General features: G+C 49.7%; 1 protein-coding gene across 1 annotated transcript in view; it reads left to right on the forward strand.

Annotated features, from left to right (window-relative positions):
- Positions 1-16,958, forward strand: part of Slc6a11 (solute carrier family 6 member 11) — a 119,658-nt gene extending 102,700 nt beyond the window's left edge. The window contains exons 9-14 of the mRNA XM_021164756.2: positions 2,822-2,934; positions 5,393-5,530; positions 10,919-11,021; positions 11,851-11,951; positions 12,645-12,815; positions 14,619-16,958. Of these exons, the coding sequence (XP_021020415.1) occupies positions 2,822-2,934; positions 5,393-5,530; positions 10,919-11,021; positions 11,851-11,951; positions 12,645-12,815; positions 14,619-14,771 (779 nt within the window). The 3' untranslated portion in view covers positions 14,772-16,958. The remainder of the gene's footprint in view (positions 1-2,821; positions 2,935-5,392; positions 5,531-10,918; positions 11,022-11,850; positions 11,952-12,644; positions 12,816-14,618) is intronic.
- Positions 16,959-23,261: the final 6,303 nt, after the last annotated feature.

Here is a 23,261-nt window from a genome sequence, read left to right on the forward strand (position 1 = left end):
ACTCCAGATTGTGTCAAGTTGATATAAACACAGTGAGTGAGTTTGAGGCTAGCCTGGGCTACAAAGTGAAACTTGGCTGGAAAAAAATGGTATGTATTTAAAAGTTGAAAAATAAATATCAGTGTTTAGCCCTCGCTGGGGAAAAATGGAGATGTGTTGTCAACTGTGCAAAAGAGATGCAGAAATAACTAGAAAGCAGAGAATGGTCACTGTCTTGAAGGGCAGAAAGGGGTGGGAGGAGAAGGGAAGGGGCAAGAGTAGGTGGGGGAAGGAAAGAAAGGTCAGTGCTTTCCAGAGTGTTTTCCTCATAGCCTGGACCCTGGATGATGTCTCACAGCCCATCCAAGATGGGGTGGGCCCTCAGGATGGTACATGAGCTAGTAAGGGTGACCTCACTGTGTAGAATGACAGTGAGTCCTGTAGCCACACTGGGCATTAAGGAACTAACAGATGATGTGTGCCAAGCAGATACTGGCAGCTAAAGATGAATAACATAGCTGAGTGTATTGTGTCGGAACAGGAATCTGAACTGGAGACTTTGCTGAATGGGAGGAGTGTGTCGGGGCAGACTAATTGGCAAGTGTATGTAGATCTCAAGGCTCTTATTTCCCTCCGAGGAACAGGCATCAGACTGTACTATATTGGGAATCAAGGGATTTCTATGCTTGAACTCCTGATTTCAATGTTTGGATAGAGTCATGTGGACATGCAGAGGAGGGATGAACATGCTGAGGAAGCCATCTGCAATAACACCCTCAGTTAACAAACACCATGTGTATCTAGGCCTGGGCTTCTAAACATCATTGTCTGAAGCTAGGGCTCCTTGAAGAGGTGATTGGGTCCAGGGCTGGGCCAGGACACTATGAAGCCAGAAGATAAAGCTGGGGACACATCAGAAGGATGCAGGATCTACCTGAAGGAGCCCCTGGTGGCCCATGCTGGGACAACTTGAGCAGCAAAGTAAATAATGATCATCACAAGATCATAACCCCGAGAAAATCTCTGAGCACTAAGGAGCTCACACAGGCATAAAGGCATCACCAAGTGATCAGCAAGACAGCCCATGCTTGCAGAATCCTGATGAAAGGGGGTGGAAGGACAGAGTAAGGTGGGCGTCCTTAAGCAAACACCATCACAACAATGGCTGTTGAAGCAACACTCCGATGGATACTGGGATCTCAGGGAAGGCTTGAGAGAAGCAGGATCCTGTATGATCTCAAAGCGCTCCTCCCCTGGGAGAGGAAAGCCATGATTCACCATGGAGATGATGCAGATGCCAGCCTCACCAAGGACTAGGGGCAGCATCAGCATCCTGCCCTGGTGTTTCTATGAGAAGGACACATGGCACATCTATGAATTTATTCTCATGAGAACCACTGGATTTACTAAGATCAAACATGAAAGATTATAAATACAAACACCTCCGTTTTATATACTAGCAACAAGTATTTGGGGAAAATTAAATACTCCCAAAATAGTAAAAACAAAAGGAGTCTCAAGAGGTGGCTCAGTGGTTAAGAGCACTGGCTGCTCTTCTAGAGGATCCAAGTTCAATTCCCAGCAACCACATGTTTGATCACAACCTCCTATTAACTCCAGTTCTAGAGGATCCATCGCCCTCTGTAGGCACTGCACACAGACATAAATGTAGCAAAAACACCAATACACATAGAATAAAAATAATTTTTTTTAATAAAAAGGCAGAAAAGGGCCAGTCATAGCCTAAGAAAAAATGTCCATGATGCCTAGTCTCCCCCCTCAATAAGAAAAACTGAAAGAAAAAAAAAAGAAAGAAAAAGAAAAAAAACTGCTTCAACCAATTAAAAAAAAAGATGGACCAATAAAAGGGGGTATTTGTTTAAATCATAAGCACTTGAAGGTACCCAGGCAACACAAATTAAAACCAAAGTGATAGAACAATACTTAGTCACTTTAAGGACTAAATCTGAAATAATAACAGTATCAAGTTTTGGCAAGGACATGCAGGCTCAAACATTGCTATAATTATTTAGTTGCTGAAGTATTTAATTTTTCCCATGACAAAATTGCATGGCTGCTTTTGAAATCAACATTTCATAGGTGAAGTGTGTGGTTGTTACCCCAGCAATTCCACCCTAAGCAGCACAAGCTATCTTAATCTGAGATTAAAAAAAAAAAGAAAAAGAAGAAAAAAATCCTGACTCTAGCTCCAGGCTATCTAACGCCCTCTTCTGGACTCCACAAGCACTACACACACACACACACACACACACACACACACACACACACACACCTTAAAAAAAGAATCTTTTAAATGAAAAATCCTATCAATCGTAAATCCAGGATTCTAATGGAGGTGGAAGTTGGTGAGCATCTAGCAGCAACAGGAACACTGTGTATCTTGATGGTGGTTGTGGTGTGGACATCTTTTCAGGATCCACTGGGAAGCACACTTACACGTGGCTCTTAGGATAGATTGGCTCTACTATGTAATCCTTCTATGCATCCCCTGCTTGGTGGTATTCCACTTTTCTCAGAGGCATGTTTAGGTAGACTGCTCTGCTCCTGCTTAGATGTAACTGCTGTCTAGTCCTGGCAAGAACAGGCTCTGCCCTGCAATGTGAAAGGAGGTAGCAGGTGGATACAGAGGAAGATCTGTGGGTCAGACATGCCTGTCCTGAGCCCTGACCCACCTAGCCCCTCTCCACAGTAGGTCCATACTAACATGGTGCCATCTGCACAGTATAGACAGGAGATCTGAGTGAGAGCCAGCCCAGTGGCCTGCAACCACTACCTACCCACCTGCCAGAGGGAAGCACTGACCTCTCTCCCTCCCCTCCAGGTCCTGGACTGGCTTTCATCGCCTACCCCAAGGCTGTCACTATGATGCCCCTCTCTCCACTGTGGGCCACCTTGTTCTTCATGATGCTCATCTTCCTGGGCCTGGACAGTCAGGTGAGGGGGAAGGCAGAGGGAAGGAAATGGTAAGGGAGGGGATTGAACACCTAGGTAGGGGAAGGAAGGGGAAAAGAAGATCAGAGGACTAGACAGAACAGGGGCTACTCTTAGAACAGCTTCTAGGCTGCAGAGCCCTCTCCTAGCCTTGGACATCAACCCACCAAGCAGCCCTACCACCTTCTTGGCCACCTCCCAGCCACAGACATGTCTATTTGGTGTTCTTTCACGCCTTGTTTTCTTTACCCCAAATGCTCAATTTAAATATTTGGGGTTTTTTGTGTTCTTTTAGCTTTGTTTTGTTTTAATTTTTTTTTGCATTTATTTATTCCATTTATTTATTTAATCCTGTGTGTGTATAGACACACACCTGCTACAGTACACATGCAGAGGTCAGAGGACAACTTGTGGAGATCAGTTCTCTCCTCCTACCACGTGTGTCTCAGGGACTGAATTCAGATTCTCAGGCTTGGCAGAAAGTTCCTTCACTGCTGAGCCATCTCGTGAGGCCTCAATTTAGTCTTTAAGTTGATGCCCTAAGTCTTTTCATTCTGATAAATGATATTCAGCCAGAGGCTCCTGGAAAAGCAGAAACAAATCCTAAAGAGAATGGGCTGTGGCTAATGAAATGATTATAATTTAATGATGACAATGTAACCAAGGGTCCCTGTGTCCCCGTCCCTACTGAGCCATGGAGCGCATGGGACACGGGAAAACCCGTTTCCTTCCTCTGACTCTGTCACGAGGTCTCCATGGCCTTTTCCTGTCATCCTCTTGGTACCACAGCACGTTCTCCCACTAGCTCTATGCTCACTCGTCCCTATGGACCTCTGTCCATCCATCCCTCCCTCACTCCCTCCACAGCTGTGGTTCACAGAGCAGGTACATGCTCAGCTCTAGGAGTGAACTGCACGCTCCTATCCCCTCCTGCCTCTACTCTAGCTTCCCCTCCCTTTCTGCATCTCTCCATGCCCACTCTCATCCTCCCCCCAGCCCCCCCCCCCAGCTTATAGCCTGTGGCCTCTCTTTGCCACGCAGGCTTAGATGTCTAGAACCCAGAGAACTGCCTCCAACCATGCTGGTAGCTATCAGTAATGCCAACAAGTCCGTGCTCTGCAGAGGAGAAGCCCTGTGTGACAAAGGAAGCCACCCCGATCTTCCTACATTAGGGAGAATAGTGCCCAAGTTAGTCTGATGAGCACCACTCCCATCCACCACCTTGCAAAAGTTACTGAGCACACAAGCCCTGTGGCTCTGTCAATCCAGCCACAGTCAGTTTCTCTCTGGAGCCAGAATCCTTCCCCAGAAACCACTAAGCTGTGCTGGGTGTTTTTGCTGATAGCTTTTCTTCCATTGTTGTCGGCAAAGCCTTTCAGAAATCAGAGCTCTGCAGCTGCTATGTGTGCCTGGCAGAGGAGGTGCGACTGAGGCATGACTGCCCATGCCCCACTGAGCTGGCCTCACTGGCTTTTCTGCCATGTGCCCACACTTTAATTGTCACATGAGCTGAGGGCCCCCATTCATTGTCTGGGTTTAAGAGCAGAAGTCAAGGCTTAAAGGTGCTGAGTGATTTGCTGGGATTGAGTGATACCTGGGTCTGCCCGCCTCTTACCTGTGTACATCTGCAGCCCACACTCCCATTAGCTTCTTAGGTAAGCAGCCTTCTTTGAATCCCATCTCCCTCTCTCAAGACCCTAGGGAGAGACTGACAGTACCAGCCCTTGTTGTGGAGGCAACAGCGCGGCGGCGGCGGGGGGGGGGGTGAACATCAGTTTTGAATAGCTCCCAGCTGTGTGACTTTGAGAGAATCACCACCCCTCTCTGTGCCCCAATCTTTATTGTAGAATGGAAACACCTTGACTTGAAAGATAGGTGTGAATCAGACAACTAGGGTTGCCCAACATGGCAACTAGCAAACCCAGACACCATTTGCAGTACAGAGGTGTGGGAGGCCACCTCAGAAGCAGGCTGGTTCACAGCTGGGCTCTGTTGCCAGCGCCTGACTGACAAAGCTGAGTGTGGCTTTCCACCTACCATAGGGCTGGGGATTATCACAATCCTAGAAGTCAAAGGCAATGGCCAGGACCTGCTGCCAGCAGATGGCCAAAATCTAAGGACAGTTCTGAGATTCCTGCCTTGCTTCAAGGGCAGAGGCTAGGTCTCCTGTAATTCACAAACCCCAGGAGAGTAAGTGATAGCGATGAGGGAGGAGGAGTCCTCACAGCCTGGACTGCATGCTGAGCGACCCTGCGCAGTACATCCTGTACTCTCAGCATCTTCCTCCTGGTCCACTCAATGGATATGCTGGAGCATGTTGGTGCTGGGCTTGCATTCATTCCTGTGGGTAGAGTGTGAAGGTGGAGGGCGGGCCAGCGAGAAGGAAACCCTGGTACATGGACCTAGGGTACCAGGACTGGCCTTTTCCTGGGCTTCATGTGCTGTCTCTCTCTCCCTCCAGTTTGTGTGTGTGGAGAGTCTTGTGACAGCCGTGGTAGACATGTACCCCAAGGTCTTCCGGCGGGGCTACCGGCGAGAACTGCTCATCCTGGCCCTGTCCATCATCTCCTATTTCCTAGGCCTGGTGATGCTGACCGAGGTAGGTGGTGTTAGCCGTACACTCTATCAAACTCCTGCTCTGAGACCTCAGCCCCTGTGACTGTGCACAGATCCAGTGCCTTCTCTGTTACTTGGGCACCTGCTCTTCCGTGAGAGTGAGCACAGACCCTCAGTGAGCTCACCGTCAGCCCCATGTCAGTGCTAGATGTTGCTAGACAGGAAAACTCACACAGGGACCTGTCAGGCCAACCCACTGATTCCCTTGGGTGACCCTCCAATGAAAAGAAGAGTTCAGCTCTCAGGCCCAGTACTGTCTCCTTGTCATGGCCTCAAGTTTAATACTGGCTCTTCTGTAATTTTTCTCAGAGCTGGCACTTGGGGTGACGTTTGCTATGTGCTCCAGTTTCAGCCCCGTGTGTTCCTCCTTCCTGTCTGTGCAGGTGAGGTGGGCTTCTCTCTGACCCTGAATTGAGATGGTCTTCTAAAGCATGTGCTCGCCCCACCCCTCAGCCATTCTGTCCCTGTTCTGTGTCAGGGATCTGGAAGGTGAGATCAGGCATCTTTCTCTGTCTAATGCATAAAGATGATGCAAAGAAGGGGAGGGGGATCCGTTGCTGAGAGACACAGAGAGGCTGTGTAAGAAACAGGAAGGAGTGGGGAACAGGAATTCATCAGGCAGCTAGGGTGAAACAGAGGCCAGCCCTCTTCCACATCACCCTCCCAGGCCACAGCCTCAGAGAAGCGCTTCCCCGCTTCCTTTTCCATCACGCAGGCACACACACACACCACTGTGTTCTCAGCTCATTCCCCATCCCTTTGGCTATTATAAAGATCCCTGCTCAGCCTTCTTACCCGTTGTCCTCCAGCCCCAAAAGTCCAGGATAACAGGAGCATCCTATTCAGTCAGGTGTGCCTGGAGGCAGCTCAGGTCTCCTGCTCAGTGTGAGTGCTGGAGTTATTGTTGTTCTTGCTTCTTGTCACATTGATGAGAGTGACAGTCACTGTTTGAGCAAGTGAATGGGGTGAGGGTCTACTTTCTGCTCTCTCTACAGTGGTTCCACCTCGGGTTTCTCCTTGTAGGAAAGTCAGGCTATGGTGACTAGGGCCTCATTAAGCACTGGTTAATTACACAGAATGGAGCCATTTGTCACATACAAATTGGGGGGTTAATCTGATGCCTTGGAGAAGCTAATAGGAAGGTGCTGGTGTGGGTATAGCTGACTCCGAGCCAGGGTTGACCCTAGCACACAGAGCCTCTCCCCAGTGGTGTATGGTGACTCCCAGGGGCCATTGGGGAGCCAGTACTCCAGTCAACCAAGACTATTAATCAGCAGGAATTTGGGCTTCACATGCCAGCCCTCCACCCCCACAGAGGGGTATCTTCAAGCCCATTGTGCTGAAGATGTTCACAGTGGGCCCATCAAGCCATGTAAGCCCCGGTCAACCTGGTAATTGCCTGCCAGAGCCTCTCTTTCTCATTTATGCATGGTTAAAGCTCAGGTCTAAGGAAAACACAGGCTTCTTATCTTCCACCACAGCAGTGTGACTGGTGGTTAGGACTGTGAGTCCTGCCATCCAGTTCTCAGTCCCTCCACTCAGCTCCATGGCATCATGCTGTAAGTGGCCTTGCCTCTCAGTACCTCTATTTCTCTGTAGAGACATTGACTATCAATAGTCATGCCCTCATTGCATTGCTGGAGGAGGGATACAAGAAGTATAAGAAACATATTAAGACATGGAAAAGTCAAAGCCAATCTAGCCATCGATGTCTTACTGGGGCTGTATTGTGAGGAATATGTCCCCGATGGAGATATGGACATCAGAGCAGGAATTCCTACTCTCTGCTACACACAGCTCCTTTTTGCCCAAGAAATTTATATGCGACCCTGGGTATCTAGGAATACAAAATAAATATACAGGATCTAGGGAGATTGCCCAGTGGGTAAGAGTACTGGCTGCTCTTGCAGAGGACCTGGGTTTGATTTCCAGGACCCACAGGGCAGCTCACAGCCATCCCTAGCTTCAGATCCAGTGCTGCCTTCTGGTCTTCACAGGTATTTCACACATGTGGTGCACAGACATAGATGCAGGCAAAATACTCATGCACATAAAAAAATAATAATAAGAGTACAAACCAAATACTTACAGATGATAAATTATAAAGAAATTTCTTTGAAAACAGTTCTTTGGTATACATAGAATTTTGTCATTTGTTAAAACAAAAGCAAAATTGTATCCTAATGAAGTGGCTGTGCTTACATAAACAAGTGAATTTTAGCTGACTATTTGATACTGTGGGATGCAGAATGTCTTTAATGGTTTTCTGAGTTGACCAATATTTTGGTTTCATGATCATCGATACTGATCGACACTGCATAAACATATAAGTTCACAACTTCAAATGTATGCTCAGGGTCACTTCAGAAATTGTAATTCTATCCTAGTCCCAAGACAAATGTATTGAATAATCTTTTATGCAACTCAAATAGCAGTTCTTAAAAACAAATGTTCTGAAGCTCGCAAGATGGCTCAGTGGGTAAAGGTGCCACCAAGCTTGATAACCTGAGTTTGGTCCCAAACCCATATGGTAGGAGAAAATTGACTCCCATAAGCTGTAATCTGACTTCCACACATGAGCCAAAATAGTGTGCATGTATGCACACACATATATGCAAACACATGCATACATATGTGCACATACACATGCACACACACATACATGCACACACGTATACATGCGCTAAATTTAAAGAGATATCAAACATTCTAGCAGTAGAATGTACAGCTAGACTAACTTTATACACACCGAGGAAAGACCGAGAAAATCCTAAGTCTTTGTTTTCCATAATTAAACCTTTATGTTTCTGGGAGAACAGAAGCCTTTTACCTATAGTAAAAGCACTGCAGTTTATAACATGCAGTAGTCTCGAGTTTGAGATGTTTGAGGCAGTGTTTATTGGTGCTGAGTGGCATGAGGGCACAGGAGATGCAGAGTCTACCATGCGATCAGAACTGTGACTGTGGCGAGGCCACAAGGTACAGCACCAGTGAACACTGCCAGAAAACACCTGGCTTGTTACAGATTTGATCTTGATTTAGTTTTCAGTCCTTGCACAGTCAGAATCCTTTGGCCTTTGCTGACTGTTTTACACCTCCCACATTTCATTTGTGTAACCTTCACAGTTTAAGGCGCTGGGCAGTAGCCTGGAGTGGTGGGGCCTTCGATACCAGCACTCAGGAGTCAGGGGCAGGTGGATCTCTATGAGTGCAAGCCCAGCCTGTACATAGTGAGTTCCAGGACAACCAGAGCTACACAGAGAAACTGTTATGAAGACACCAAAAAGAAGGAGGAGGAGGAGAAGAAGGCAAAGGAAGAAAGAGAGGAAGAGAGAAAGAGAGAAAGAGAGAAAGAGAGGAAGGAAGAAGAAAAGGAGGAAGGGAGGAAGGAAGGGAGGGAGGGAGGGAGCAAGGAAGGAAGGAAGGAAGGAAGGAAGGAAGGAAGGAAGGAAGGAAGGAAGGAAGGAAGGAAGGAAGGAAGGAAGGAAAAAGGAAGGGAGGAAGGAAGGAAGGAAGGAAGGAAGGAAGGAAGGAAGGAACGAACGAACGAACGAACGAACGAACGAACTTGGGCCCTAGAGCACCTTTGCACAAACTGAGCCAGACACCAGGTCACTAGGGGACCTAGATTTAGTGAACTTCTTGCTTAATTTCTGTTCTTTTCCTTGCTGATGCTGAGCCTGAACTCGCCTCTTTCGTGCTAGGCAAGAGCTCTACCCCTGAGCAATACCCCTTCTCTCTTTTTATTTTGATGGTGTCCTTTAAACGGAGTAGGCTGGTTTGAGCTCACTCTGTGCTGGCCACAGCCATGGTTCTGACCACATGACCTGGCCTCTCCCTCCCTTGCTCTCCCAGTCTCTCACCCCGACCCCCAATCCCTGTCCTCATTAAAGGGCCTTCCTGGATCCCTTTGAGTGGCAGGGTTTCCACTGAGCTTCATCTTCAGACTTGCTCAGACACTCATCCCTTCACACCAGAACCACCATGAGCAGCAAATCTGTGGATTTCCAGGATTTCCAGGGCCAGCACACATCCTGCCTTGTGTGTACCGATCATCTCTGGATTATTCATAATGCCTAACATTGTATAAACGCTATGTGAAGAGCTACACTGTACTGTTTAAGTGAAACTGTCAAGGGGTCTTTAGGGCCCTCTAGGGGAACAGAGTGTAAAAGGGGGTCACTAGGATGTCTTACATGGTCGGGGCTATTTTCTGCAGAGGAGGACCTGGTAGCTGCTCAGCCCATGAAGCTGGACAGCCCAGTGGGTATAAACTAGAAAGGAGGCCCAAGATATCACTGGGAACTTAGTTACTAGCATTGTGTCTGTGTTGGAAGGCTAGAGAGGCTGGGGTCTGTGGATGATGGTGGAGGCCATAGTAGAAGCACTCACTCAGCGATAGGTGAATGCATGCTTTTCTTCGAATCTCTTTCTATCTGGGCCCCGTGTTGGAAGGTGCTGCCCACCATGAGGCCAAGTTTTTCTCATTCTGGTCAATTCTTTCCAGAAACATTCCCTCCGACATGCCCAGAGGCAATCCTGACTCTGGTCAAGTTGACAGTTAATACCAGTCACCAGGGGGTCAGCCATGTGTTACAAAGTGGGTCCACAGACGCACTTTCATCAGTAATTCATCCCAAAGATGAATTATTGTGCACCTACTGTGTGTCCATTTTTGAGCCAGAGAGTGGGACATGGCTCTAGGCAAGCCAGCCAGTACCACACCACAGAGCCTATGCTCTAGGTGACTCTACTTACATCTTTAGAGGACCTACAGTGCTCTGGACTCTGTGCTGGGTGCTGTAGGTACAATAAAATGGGAGCTTCCTGAGCAGAGATCAGAGCTCTCAGCTGTCAACAGGCACTTTAAGGATTTAATTGTGAGTTCAAACAAGATGGTCTGGAGGCCTGAAGAAAGAGTGAGGCTGAGGACTGAGGGCTTCTCAGAGGAAGTGACATTTGGGCTGAGCTTTGAAAGAACTCAACTAAATGCAAAAGGGGGCCACTTGGTTGAGAATGGGTGGTGGATCAGGTTGTGGGGAGCTGAGGGTGATTTGAAAACTCTGAAAATATGGACGAGGGGGAGACCAGCGGCAGTAAGGCCTACCTGGAGGCTACTGGAGACACTCTGGGGAGAGGTGTTGAAGCTGTCTGCCACCCACTTTGGTTTCAGTGAAGCCACAGACGACCTATGACATCTCGGCAGGACAGGGCCTTGGAAAACCCAGCTGCAGGGTATGCATCACTCAGACTAGAAATGAGCAAACCGACCAGCTAGCAGCTACCAGAACAGAGAGACGACCACACAAAGGCTGGCTACTGACCCTGTTCTCCAACATGTCTGTCTGTGTGTCTGTCCTCCTGCCCTCAGGGAGGCATGTACATCTTCCAGCTTTTTGACTCATACGCCGCCAGTGGCATGTGCTTGCTCTTTGTGGCCATCTTTGAGTGTGTCTGCATCGGCTGGGTATATGGTAAGTGGAGGCTGGACCGCTGGGGTCTAGTAAGCTGTATCTGGCTCAGTACTTCCTCTGGGGACTCAGGGCCCTTCCTACTGTCACAAGACCTTCCTGGACATCTGGCCAGTTCAGGACCCAGACCCCTGACATCTGGCCAGTCCTATCCTGAGGCTCCGTTTCCCCCTTTGTGAAAATTATATCCCGGAGGGAGACATCAGGCAGAGCCCCTAGCATGAGCCAACCCCTCATTCATTCCCTTTTCTGGTCCTCACACAAACCAGGATGAGAGCTGCTGTTTCCAGAGCAAGCAGAGTATAGCTTTGGAGCAATAGCCACTATTCACAAGCAGCCCAGACAGCTTACTCTCCAGAGCCCTGTTCACTGCGAATCACCAGGCCCTCAACTCACCATGTCCGTTGTGGTAACTGGTTTTGCATCACTGCAAAGAAATGGCTGCCATGGGCTATGTAAGAAGTAGAGAGTTAGCAGAACTCATGGTTCTGGAGTTCAAGTCCAAGACTGCGCAATGCCATCCTTGTTCTTCACCAGGACTGGAAGACTGGTGCTTCCAGTCCCGGTGAAGAACTTTCATGCTAAGAGAGTGTAATGGAGAAAGACATCTCATCTCTAGCCAGGAACAGAAAGAGGCACCCCTACCACTGACCTAAGGATGTCTATAGAGCCCTGCTTCCTAGAATACAATAAGACTACCTAATAATGCCACCCCAGGGATCCCTCTTTAAATGCTGGTACTCAACTCTCAAGCCCAAACACCCTAGGTCCCACAAAGACCCACTCGCCTCTTCTCTGAAACACATATGCTTGTTTGCTTTGCTCTGGATAGGAAGCAACCGGTTCTATGACAATATTGAGGACATGATTGGTTACCGGCCACTGTCACTCATCAAGTGGTGCTGGAAAGTCGTGACCCCTGGGATCTGTGCGGTAAGGCTGGCAGAAAAGCACCCTCATCCCCTCCCCAACTTGGTTACCAGCCACTCTTCAGCTCCAATCAGCTCAACTGAGGCCAGCCCTAAGGAGGATCATGTCCCCAAGGTCCCTGCCACCTGACACTCTCTAGAGCTGATGTCCCAGGGTTTGCTGAGACAAGACCTCACTCAAGTGTTGAGTGACCCTGAATAGGTTTCTCCCCTGTGAGGGCCTTAGGCACACCAACCCAACGCTGGTCTACCTCCCTTGGGACCAGGGGTATGCACACATGAGTGAGGAGATTTGTTACTGAGAAGGTGACAAAGTTGAGGAGAATGTCAAGGTTTAGGCTCTGTCCCTGGAACCAGGCCACAGACCAGCCTTGGTGAGAGGATGCTTGACAGAAAAATAGCCCCATTATTCTTTGTCCTGTTTTTGGTTCTGGATGCATCTGAACTTATCTTCCCAATTGAAAAAGTCAGAACAACAGGTTTGAGATAGCCCTGAGACAAACTCTTGAGTGGGCAGAAGCTGGGAAAGAGGGTCCTGGGAAAGGGGACAGATACCACAGCCCTGAAGAGCCCCCAAGGTCCCTGAGAGCCTGCACCCCAAGGCCACAGCCCCTGTGTTCTGACAGTCAGACTGGCCCGTGAAATAGGGCAGGTCTGAGGGTACCACCAAGAACCTCCTCCATCTGCCTCTCCACAGGGCATCTTCATCTTCTTCCTGGTCAAGTACAAACCGCTCAAGTACAACAATGTGTACACATATCCTGCTTGGGGCTATGGCATCGGCTGGCTCATGGCTCTGTCCTCCATGCTGTGTATCCCACTCTGGATCTTCATTAAGCTGTGGAAGACAGAGGGCACACTGCCCGAGGTGAGCAGTTGGTGGAGGAAGGCTCGGGAGGCTGGGTCTGAATGGAAGGGGAACGGCAGCAGGCTCCTCTTTGGCGGGAGTCCATCCTTAAACTGTGCCAGAAGCACCTCTGTGAGATTTCTGGATTAAGCCAGATTCTGTGAATTCCACCGCAGCCTCCCACCTGCCAAACAGGTTGAGAGTGCCTCTTAATTGATAGAGGGTAGAAACGGTCTGGATATTCCTACAGGGAAAGAATTTGAATCAGGATCTGAACTGAGGTGTAGCCAAATGTCATCTCTGACAAGCCACAGGGAAACACAAGTGCCACCTAAAATGCTTCCTCCAGCTCCCTGCCCACGGGGACAGACGGATGGGGAAGGTCCCTTTGTTGTTTACAGGACATGCTGGTCAAGGACAGTTGGTTAATGCAGATTGAGACCAAACTGTCCATAGGGTAACTGACCTGGGACTTTAGAACCTCAGCCTTGGGACATCCTGCTCAGCCCTCCCGCAGCCTCCTGGTACTTACAAGCCCATTTCCAGCTTCTTTCTGTTACCTCAGTGTATATCCTATCTATCCAGACAGCAGGACTTGTTACAGAGTGAGCTCTCTGATCTGGCCTAGCCTCAGGCCTCCCTGCTTTGTGATCTGCACCTGACATTTCACTATTGAGCCTAGGGAATCCTCTGTGAGACACAGGAAGGGTCTAGGAGGAATTGCGGGGGATGGGGCTGGGGTGGGGTGGTGTATAAGGACCTTCCCAGCAGAACAGCCCAGAGGAAGAATCATGTTGGAGCTGTGCTTGGCCCTTTGGCCTGAACCTCACAATAATTCTGGCCAGCAGCTGAGGACAGGGTGGCACCAAGGTTATACATCTTAGCTGTGTAGGTGATTAAGCAGGGAGTCAAACCCAGGCACCTACCTCCAGAGCCTCTTCTCTTAACCTTGGTCTAAGACAAGAACCTGGTGCAGGGCCTGGCACACAGAAGCACAGTCAATCAGCTGCCATGAATCTAAATAGTAATTCTACCTAGACAGTGTGGCTTCCATCAGAGAGAAGAAAGCCAACCTGGTCCTTAAGCACTGAGCCACTTCACAGTTCTTGCAGCTTTTTTTTTTTTTTTTTTTTCAGGGAAGGGCCCATCTCAGGAGGGTTTCCTGAATCCTGGTCCCAGGGCAGGGCAGATGATGCTGAGGTGGGGCCCATGCATGAGTTGCATTCCAAGAGGTTGAGGCAGCTGAATTAGGGGTGGCATCTGCCTCTAAGCATAGCTTGAGAAGCGCAGTAAGAACATAGATCTCCCCACCACCACCACCCCGTGACAAACCCTGGGCAGGGTAGGACTCTGATCAACCAACATTCACATCAGTAGCCCTGAAAGCCCCATTCCCTCTGGTCAGTGCCTGTCATCCTGACTCACAGGTACAGTGATGCGGCCAGAGGTCGGGACCCTGGCTGGAATAGTTGTCAGGCCACTTCAAAGCCCAGCTGCCCCTCCTGTCAAGAGAGGAACAGGGTGGCAGCCCTGATTCTGACTCTCTAGGCCTGGTTACCTTCCACATCCATGCTGCAGGAGCTAATTGTCTCCATTTCCTTACTTCTCACTTATTCACAGAACAGGGATCTCAGACATCCCTCTTTCTGGTGGTAGTAACTCAAGGAGGTAATGACTCGCCCAGAACTGAGAAGTAAGGCAAAGGCAGGGTTGGCCCCAGTCTGATGGCTCCAAGGAACATCTATTGCTGGGGAGGCAGGATGGACAGACCTGGCACCCAGCATCCTTGCTTACCCAGCCTTCTCCTCCTCTCCAACCATCTAGAAATTACAGAAGTTGACAGTCCCCAGCGCCGATCTGAAAATGCGGGGCAAGCTTGGGGCCAGCCCACGGACGGTGACCGTTAATGACTGTGAGGCCAAGGTCAAGGGTGACGGCACCATCTCTGCCATCACAGAGAAGGAGACACACTTCTGAGTCCCCACCAGCCATTTGGATGTGGCTCCAACCTTCCTTCCCTGCGTGTAAATGAATCCTGAACTTCGTACTTCACCTAATGTTAGGGGCTTGCTCGTCTGCACAGGACTTATTAACAAGTTAACTCCCAGCTGGCCACTGTGTGCCCTGTACCCTCGCCTCTTCCCAGTGATAGTGGGCATATCCACCTCACTAAGATAATTCTGTACAGTGACTAGCAGATTCTGGCCTAGGGTGGCTCAGCTGGTGTTTTCTAGAGTCCTTGTATTATATACTGTCAACTCGTATGCTGGGGGCAGGTGGAGTGGGGGAGCGGTGCCCATCTGCCTCTGATGTTCAATCATTCCTGGTTTTATCTCTGAACTTCCCCAGCCACCCTCCTCTGTGCCCTGGGACCAGTTTGTTTTATTTTTTTTTTCCTTTGGGTCTTCCCCTTTTCCCAGTGACACCTTCCACATGTCAAGGTCGTAAGACAGAGAGTAAAGCCTCCCACCATCATTAGGACTCCTGAGTAACCAGGAGTTGCTGACTGTCCCTTCAAGTGACTGTGGCTCCTCCTTTCTCTCCCTGGCCCCTAGTTTCTCCATCCCCCAGACCAAGGGGGCGGGGGGATTGACTGGAGTCTTCCCTTCAAAGCAGGGAAGAGTACCTGACTCATTGCTTCACAGAGCTGCTTTGACCTGCAGAGACTTGTAGACCTCTTCTCTTCTCTGTCCCCTTGGTTACCACCTACCCACCTTGCCTATTTTAAGTGAAACTTACCACCAATGATGTGGGGAAGTGTGTTTCCCTAACAACTGGAGTTTTAGCCTAACCCTGATCCCTTAACTGGTACACCCCCAGCCCCCGTGTTCGGGGCTCCCACCATCTCTCCAGCCTTCTTGGCCACCAGCTCTGTCCCTCCTTCCTAGGTAGGGATGATCAGAAGGTAGCCATCTCTTCTTGCAGCTGACTGGCCAGGATCTATGGCTTAGGATCTATGGCCACCCCTGCAGGGGAGCTACAGTGAGGCCTGGGGCTGGATTCCACCCACAGTCCCTTCCCTGTGCACCCTGCTTTGTCCCCTGCTCTCTCTTCTACCTACCTGCTTACCCCTGCAGATCCTGTGGGCAGACACCTTACTCTGGAGCCATTCCACCTGCCTGTCACCTGGGTCTGAGGAGCCCTCACTTCCACTTGCCAGAGGGAAGAACTGGCCACCCATCTATCAGGCTCTTTCTTGGAAACGAAGAGCAGAGGTGGTCTCTAGGGGGAGGCTGGTGCCGTTCCCTCCTGCCTGGCTCAGACCTCTTAGACTGGTCTCTCTTCCTCAGCTGCTGGGTTCTTTGTCTGCCCAGCTATTGGAGGATGGGAAGTGGAAGGAGGGTCACTCTTTCCCTCTTACTGTAGTTTCCTAGATTTATCTGAGGAAAAGTGAGATGTCTTCAGGCTAAGGCTCCAGTGTCCTGTCAGAGACCAGAATGCTCTATTTGCCCAATGCTTCCAGACTCTTAGCTGTTCTGCCCACCCCACCCCCTCGCTCTCACCTAAAGCCTGAGCTGGCTGAGCCAAATGCCCAGCACTGCCCCCACCTAATTGGGCACTTGTCTAGGGCACACCACCCAGCTGCTCACACACGGACCACATATTCCTTCTGGGAAGGCCAGCATCATCCTGAAGATGACCTGTGGGGTTGGTCCTTGATGGCTGTCCCCTCCACCCTACCCCTGAGAAGGGAGGCTGCCCGTTGCTGCTACTGCACCTCACCGCCAACTCCCTCATAGACAGATCCCTGATGTCTGTCATTATAGACACACGTGTTGTACATGTGGCCCTTAACACTTGACACTCTTAACACTAGTCATGGGGCTGGGTAGAGGGGGGCTTGTGGTTTGGGGGTTGTTATTTTTTGCTTTCTTTTCTTCCTTTCTTTTTTTTTTCTTTTTGTCTTTTTTTTTTGTAATTTCATACTAGTATTTGGGTAACTGTAGGGAGGAGGGGAGGGCAAGTGGGAGCAAGGGGACATGTCATTGTGACAACTTTTTGATATTCATTAGAAATGATGCAATATATCCTTTCTGAGATATTTACAGTATTATTAAAGGGTTGGGCTGTTTTGCATAACAAACTTTTTATTGGCAAACCCAAAGAGCACAAGATTGTCTGTCTGCTCGTTTTTAAAAATTAAAGGATGTGGATCAACTCCCATGTGGCTGTGCCCAGCAAGTGGTCTTCATTGGGTTTTCCTTCTGTCTCTGGGTATCCTCAGGCCTTTGGAACCGCCTGTAATTAGAGGCTATGTTCTCCACTCAGCATTACAGATCAGACAACACTGGGATCTGTGGTGTTTCAGGCCTCTCTTCCTTTGATGGCTGGTGGCTCATGTAGCCCCTGCACAGACGCTTCAGGTGAGCGGAGTGTTCAGCAGATCTCTCTCTCTCTCTTTTATCCTCACAACCACTTGTCCATTTTACAGATAGGGAAAATCAGAGCAGACAAGCAATTTGCCTCCCAGAGTCCCAAGGCTTATAAACCGTAGAATCTGCCCCATGTCCCTCTCCTTGCTGAGTCAGATGAGCTGCTGAGCTGAGGTCCCTCCCTGCTGACAGCCTGAATAGTCACTTAATCAGGTGACAGCAGCGAGGCAGTAAAAGGCTGTCATAAAAATGTGTGTTGCCTTCCTTCCCAGGAAACTTGAGCTGCAGACCTTTGAACTTACAGGATTAAAGAATGTGCCTGGTCCACCAGTAGGCAGCTGTGTGTGCTAGTGACCCCTGCTGGCCAAGTGAGGCTCTGCAGCCTAGCTCTGATAGACTCTGCTAATAACCTGAGTCTGGAAGGGGAGATTCGAAAGTGAAGTCGAAGACCCTCTCTAGTTCTAAGAAGTTTCCTGTGGGTGGTGGAAGGGACCAAGCACCAAAGAGCAAGCGATCTGCTGAAACCTAGTACCATTAGCTGCTTTCATGCACCCAATAGGCTGTCTCTAAACACCTACCAGTTTCCATTCCAGGACTTCAGGGTAAGATACAAGGGCAGCCCCCTTTCTTAAGTGTTCCCACTCTTAGTCCAAAGAAACAGTGTCCACAGCCTTCTGGATGGAGACTGTCTGTGGAGGAGCTGCCTCTCTGGCCTCTCCAGCAAGACTATGCTGCTTATGGGAGGAGCCTGTCCGTGTTCCTGGGCCTTACCTCAGTTGTCGGTAATGGGGTAGCAATGAGACCCAGAGAGGACATGTGACAAACCCACTCTTCCCCAGAGGTCCCATGTAGACCCTATCACAGTCCCCAGGATCAACTGTCAGTAGGCTGGCAAGCCATCTGCACACCACTCAGCACCCAGCAGGGACAGGAGTGGTCTCTGAGCCTAACTCAGAGGCTGGGGCATCTTTCTGTGTCCCTGTTGAGAAAGGGTTGTTCCACAGGGAACATTGGGGAGATCAACAAAGCATGTGCCCTCTGTGTGCTGGGGATACAGAGAAGTTGTGGGCTGTAGCCCCATCCCAGGCGAAAACTCTGAGAAAAAGAAGTCTGCCTCAGCCCCAGCAAAGAGTGAGCCAGTTCTACATGTCCCCTACCTTTCTCTTCTCCCTAGATCCTCTACAGAAGGTGTAAGACCCACTCACCATGATGAGGGCTGTCCTCTTCACTCCATCCGCTGATTCACATGCTAACCTCTTCCTAGCATTGCCCACTGCCCACCCCCGACAGACCTACAGACAAGCCCTGTTTAACCAGCTACCTGGGCACCTCCTTAGCCCAGACAAGCTCACACATGAAGTTGATCTTTAGGGACTTGGGGAAGTGCCACAGCCTCTGGCACTACTGGGTGACCCAAGAGCATGCTGAAATTACAGCTGGTGGAGTTTGTGTAGGGAGAGCCTTGAAAGCCATCTGGAAATATGATGCATCTCTCGAGGGCTCCACGTTCCTGAAAATGATTGAAGACCACTAGAACTCATTCAGAAGGATGGGGACACTGGAGACCTCCAAGAGGCACTGAACTGGGAGATAAACCCTCCCCCACCCCACCCCCACAGGACCTGAAAAGAGACACCAGAGGTTCCTGGTGGATGGTTGGATCATTGAGCCATCAGTGAGGGAGGGAACATTGGGAGTTAGGATGGACAAATGACAAGAGCCTTGTGGGAGGGGCGGAGGACCAACAGAATTTAAGACATCAGGGTTCAAGGGCATTACTGGGGGGCCATTGTAATCATCCATAGGCCTGTGGGAGGACATGGGTTGACCTTAAGGAAGGGGAGGAATGGGGAGACCCTCTCCCATCCCTTATCTGGGCCTTAGACCAGCAGGTAGCAGGTCACCAGGAGGCACTGCTGCTAACCTCAGGCTATGAGGGTGGGACCTGAAACAGGGACCTGGGCAGGAGACTTGGGGATGGGGTGGGGGGTTGCCCTAAGATCTTATCTAGGTTCCCAGCTGAAGGAACAGAAAGGCTACCCTTGACAAAAGAGTATAATTCACCCTCCCCTGCTTCACCTCCAACCTGACAGCAGATACCCTCTCCCCTGGCTGTGACCTTAGGCAAAGGGCTTCACTTGTTTAGTTCAGTCTTTGTGACTACACAAAAGGGCTAAGTGCAGGTGTCTGACCCACCTCAAGTCTAATCCCATCAGAGGCCTGGCTGGCTTCCTCACTCCAACTTTGCTATGCCTTGGACATCTGAACAAAGCTGACGCAGGCCTTAGTTAGCTGTGTGGCATTCATTTCGTAAGACTCCGGGTGAACCGGAAAGGTGACAATGGAGAGCATTCTGATTAGGCAGGTTGTGGGGAGGTGACTATGCAGCGATGACCAGGCTGAAGAACCAGGGTGGCCCTGTGGGTCTGTCCACATTGAACCACACTATGCTGGATTCACACCTGCTGGCCAGCTCTGATCCATCTGCCGTGGAGTCAGTCCCCCATCCCATCTGGGCAAGGAAGCCCACAGGACGGCCACAGAGAACAGGACTCGGATTGGGGGTGGGGCACCATACCAAATAGGGATGATGAAAGTTTCTGGGGAGAAGATTTAGGCCAATTCCCCTCTCCTTTTTTATTTTTCTTTTCTGTACCATCTAATTATTTTTTTTTTCTAAACAGAACGTGTCTATTGCTTTTCTTATTCCAAAACATGAAATCAATGACGCTATTTTTAAAAATCCTCCCTAGGCCACTGAGAAGCTGGCTACAAACACACGTTCTGAGGGGGGTGGGAAAGACAGACACGTGGTTGGAAGAGATGGCGAGAGGAAGCAGAGGGAGCCAGGAGAGTGGCTGCCCGCCCTCACCGAACTCATCAGCCCAGGAATTCAGCTCTGCCCCAAGATGCCAGCAACCAAGCAGGACCTGTCTTTTGTGTCACAGGCAGGACCCTTCCTCTGGTGACAGCGTTTATGGGCATTGTAGCTATTTCTAGATTGTGGCTTCTTACAGCTATTGGAGGAGAAAGGGAAGAAGCCTTCATCAATGGCTAGCCTGTTTTATCTACAAATAAAACCAACATTCCCCCACCCCCACCCCTTTATCCACTGAGGACATGGGGTTACTAACCAGTGACTAGATGGAGAAACTGAGTGGTGAGGCTTGCACCACCGACTGCCTTGCAATCCTGTTCCCTTACTCATTTCTCAGGCAGATTCAACCCCTGCAGCCTCTGCCCCCCACCCAATCTGTTCCCCTCCATCACTGGTCCTTCATTCAGCCGCTACCTACATGAAGAAAATGCCAGTTTTGAGTTCTCTGTATCATACAGCTTCATTCTGGTAGGCAGAGACAGGACCATGAGCATCCCACGAAGTCAAGTAAAGAGAGGGCCGAAGCAAGTGAGAGATGTAAGGAGGCCAGAGAGCATGGCAGGAGTGTGTGTGTGTGTGTGTGTGTGTGTGTGTGTGTGTGTGTGGTCTAAATAGACCATCCAGGGAGAGTCTCCCTGGAAAAGAGAGAGAGAGAGAGAGAGAGAGAGAGAGAGAGAGAGAGAGAGAGAGAGAGAGAATGAATCACATCATGACATCATGACCTTATGGGAAAAAGCATTACTGGAAGAGAGCAACACGTGCAAAGGCCCTGTGGTGGAAGCTTATATGTACTATTCTCAGAACTGCAAGGAGCCAAAACAAAGTGTTTAGGGGAAAGTGGGGCATGCTAAACTGAGAGAGGGAGTGGGTAGAAGGGGATGGCCTGCCTGCCAGGCTAGTGTCATTGTAACATGAGGGAGCCAGGAACCAAGGGAAGGTTGAACAGAAAAGGTGTAAATTCCGATGTCTGTGGTATGTATGTATGTATGTATGTATGTATGTATGTATGTATTCAGTTATTCCCCTCTTTTTATTTATTTGCATTTACATGTGTCTGTGATGGAGGGGCACACGTGTGCCCCAATGCATGTATGTGGAGGTCAGAGGGTATCTTGCAGGAGCTGGTTCGTTCTTTCCACCATGTAAGTTCTGATGATCAAGCTCAGGTCTTCAGACCTGGTGACAAATGCCTTTACCTTCTGAGCCATCTCACAGGCTCTGGTTCGTGTTTGAATGAGACCTCTCAGATGCTGTAGGGGCCCCAGGTAAGGTGGTAGCTAGAACCAGAGGAAGGGTGGGGGGTGGGGTAGGAGGATGGGGTCAGCCTAAGAGGGGATATGCACATCCTAGGTGTGGTTTGAAAGTGGACTAAGATTTCTTGGTGCTCTAGAAGCAGAGCATCTGAGATGATGGGCTGGAGATAGGAGCAGTTGAGCAGATCTCAGTCTTCTGATGGGAGGAGCTAGACCTTAGAAGGTCAGTGTTGGGTGACATCATACGCCATGGGTGGCATCAGCCTCTAACAAATTCTTCTACCCCTTGAGGTCTCACTTTGCTTCATCTACAAGCTAGAAATGGGTTACTCTTGAGCCTCGGAGTTTTGCAAAGCCTGGTGTCCTGTTAGCATGGTACTTTGTGCTAGCCGAGGCTAATGTCTCCTAGAGACTAAAGGGCCCCCACTCTAGGGGTCAGACAGACAGGATCCTGCCCTAGCTAAATGACCTTTGACCAGACAGCCACCTCTTCCATCCCCATCGGCTCCTCTGCAAAAGGGAACCCACTTTCCACAAACAAAGCAGCTGTCCATACTCCCAGCACATAGTAGGACCTCCACCAATGAGCAGAAGGAGAATGTGGGACTCCACCCTAGTGCAGCTGGACCCATGTTCCCAAACCCACTCCTGGCCAGGGCAGCTGCAGTCCCAGTGGAGTGTTTTTAACCTCCAAGATGGCCGTGGGCTCCAGAGCAGCACTGCGTCTCTGCTGAATCCCTGCGTGTGTGGGCAAAGCTGCTGCTGTTCCCGAGGATCTAAAATTGCCTTCCTCTGATTGCTGCTATACAAACCGAGGCGCCACTCGCTTCCCCCATCCAGTTGGGTCTATTTCAAGAACGCATTGATGAGCGCTGATTGAGCCTTGATTACTGCAAGCCGAGCAAGCGAGCTAGTGCCTTGGCCAGCCCCCTCCCCAGCCTCCATGGGATGCGTTCACTCCCACTTGGCCACCATGGCCCACTGCCACCCCAAGGGCCACCAGAAGAGGCGAGGAAGGGACACACATGGGGCATCTCACACTCATCATCTCCTAAGATACTTTGTTGAGTCCCTTTTCTTCTCTCCAGAGCCACTCTCCCCACTGCTAAACCCTCTGGATTTCGGAGCGGGAGCATGGTGGACAGAGTGAGAGATTTGCATGTTGGGTTTAAGATGCACTGAGCTATTGGCCAGGGAAAAGGATCTTCCATTCATCATCTTTGTCACACACACACTCAGCCACGCTCACACGTTTCCATGTCTGGCTGTGCTTGAGGAGGCCACCTGGCTCACTGGGCTGGACCTTATACTTCAACAATGGCCCACACCCCGAGCACATGGTCACATGCAAACTCCACAGTCACTTTTGTGAGTACACCTGTGACTGTGAGTATTCCTAAGTTGTATAAGCACACCCATGCATATATGTTATGGAAGCTACAAATCAACCTTCCGTGTTCCATGACTCTTTCTGTTGCTTTCCACCTAGTCTTTCCTTTCTCTTTCTCTTTCTTTCTCCTCTTCCTCTTCCTCTTCCTCTCTCTCTTTCTCTCTCTTCCTCTTCTTCCTCCTCCTCTTCCTCTTCCTCTCTTTCTCTTTCTCTTTCTTTCTCTCTCTTTTCTTCCTCCCTCCCCCCTCTCTCTCTCTTTCTTTCTTTCTTTCTTTCTTTCTTTCTTTCTTTCTTTCTTTCTTTCTTTCTTTCTTTCTTTCTTTCTTTCTTTCCTTGAGACAGGGTTTTTCCGAAGGCTGGCCTTCAACTCAGAGATCTACCTGCCTCTGCCTCTGCCTCTGCCTCTGCCTCTGCCTCCTGAATATTGAGATGAAAGGCCTGAGCCACCATCTCCTGCCTTTCACCTAATCTTTGAGACAGGACTCCCCCTGGCATCCACCAGTTTCTACCTCCCATTGTTAGATGGCCAGTGCACACTGCCACACTCACCCCAGTTTCCCACGGATTCTGGGG

Source organism: Mus caroli, chromosome 6, assembly GCF_900094665.2.
Source record: "Mus caroli chromosome 6, CAROLI_EIJ_v1.1, whole genome shotgun sequence".
NCBI classification, from domain to species: Eukaryota; Metazoa; Chordata; class Mammalia; order Rodentia; family Muridae; genus Mus; species Mus caroli.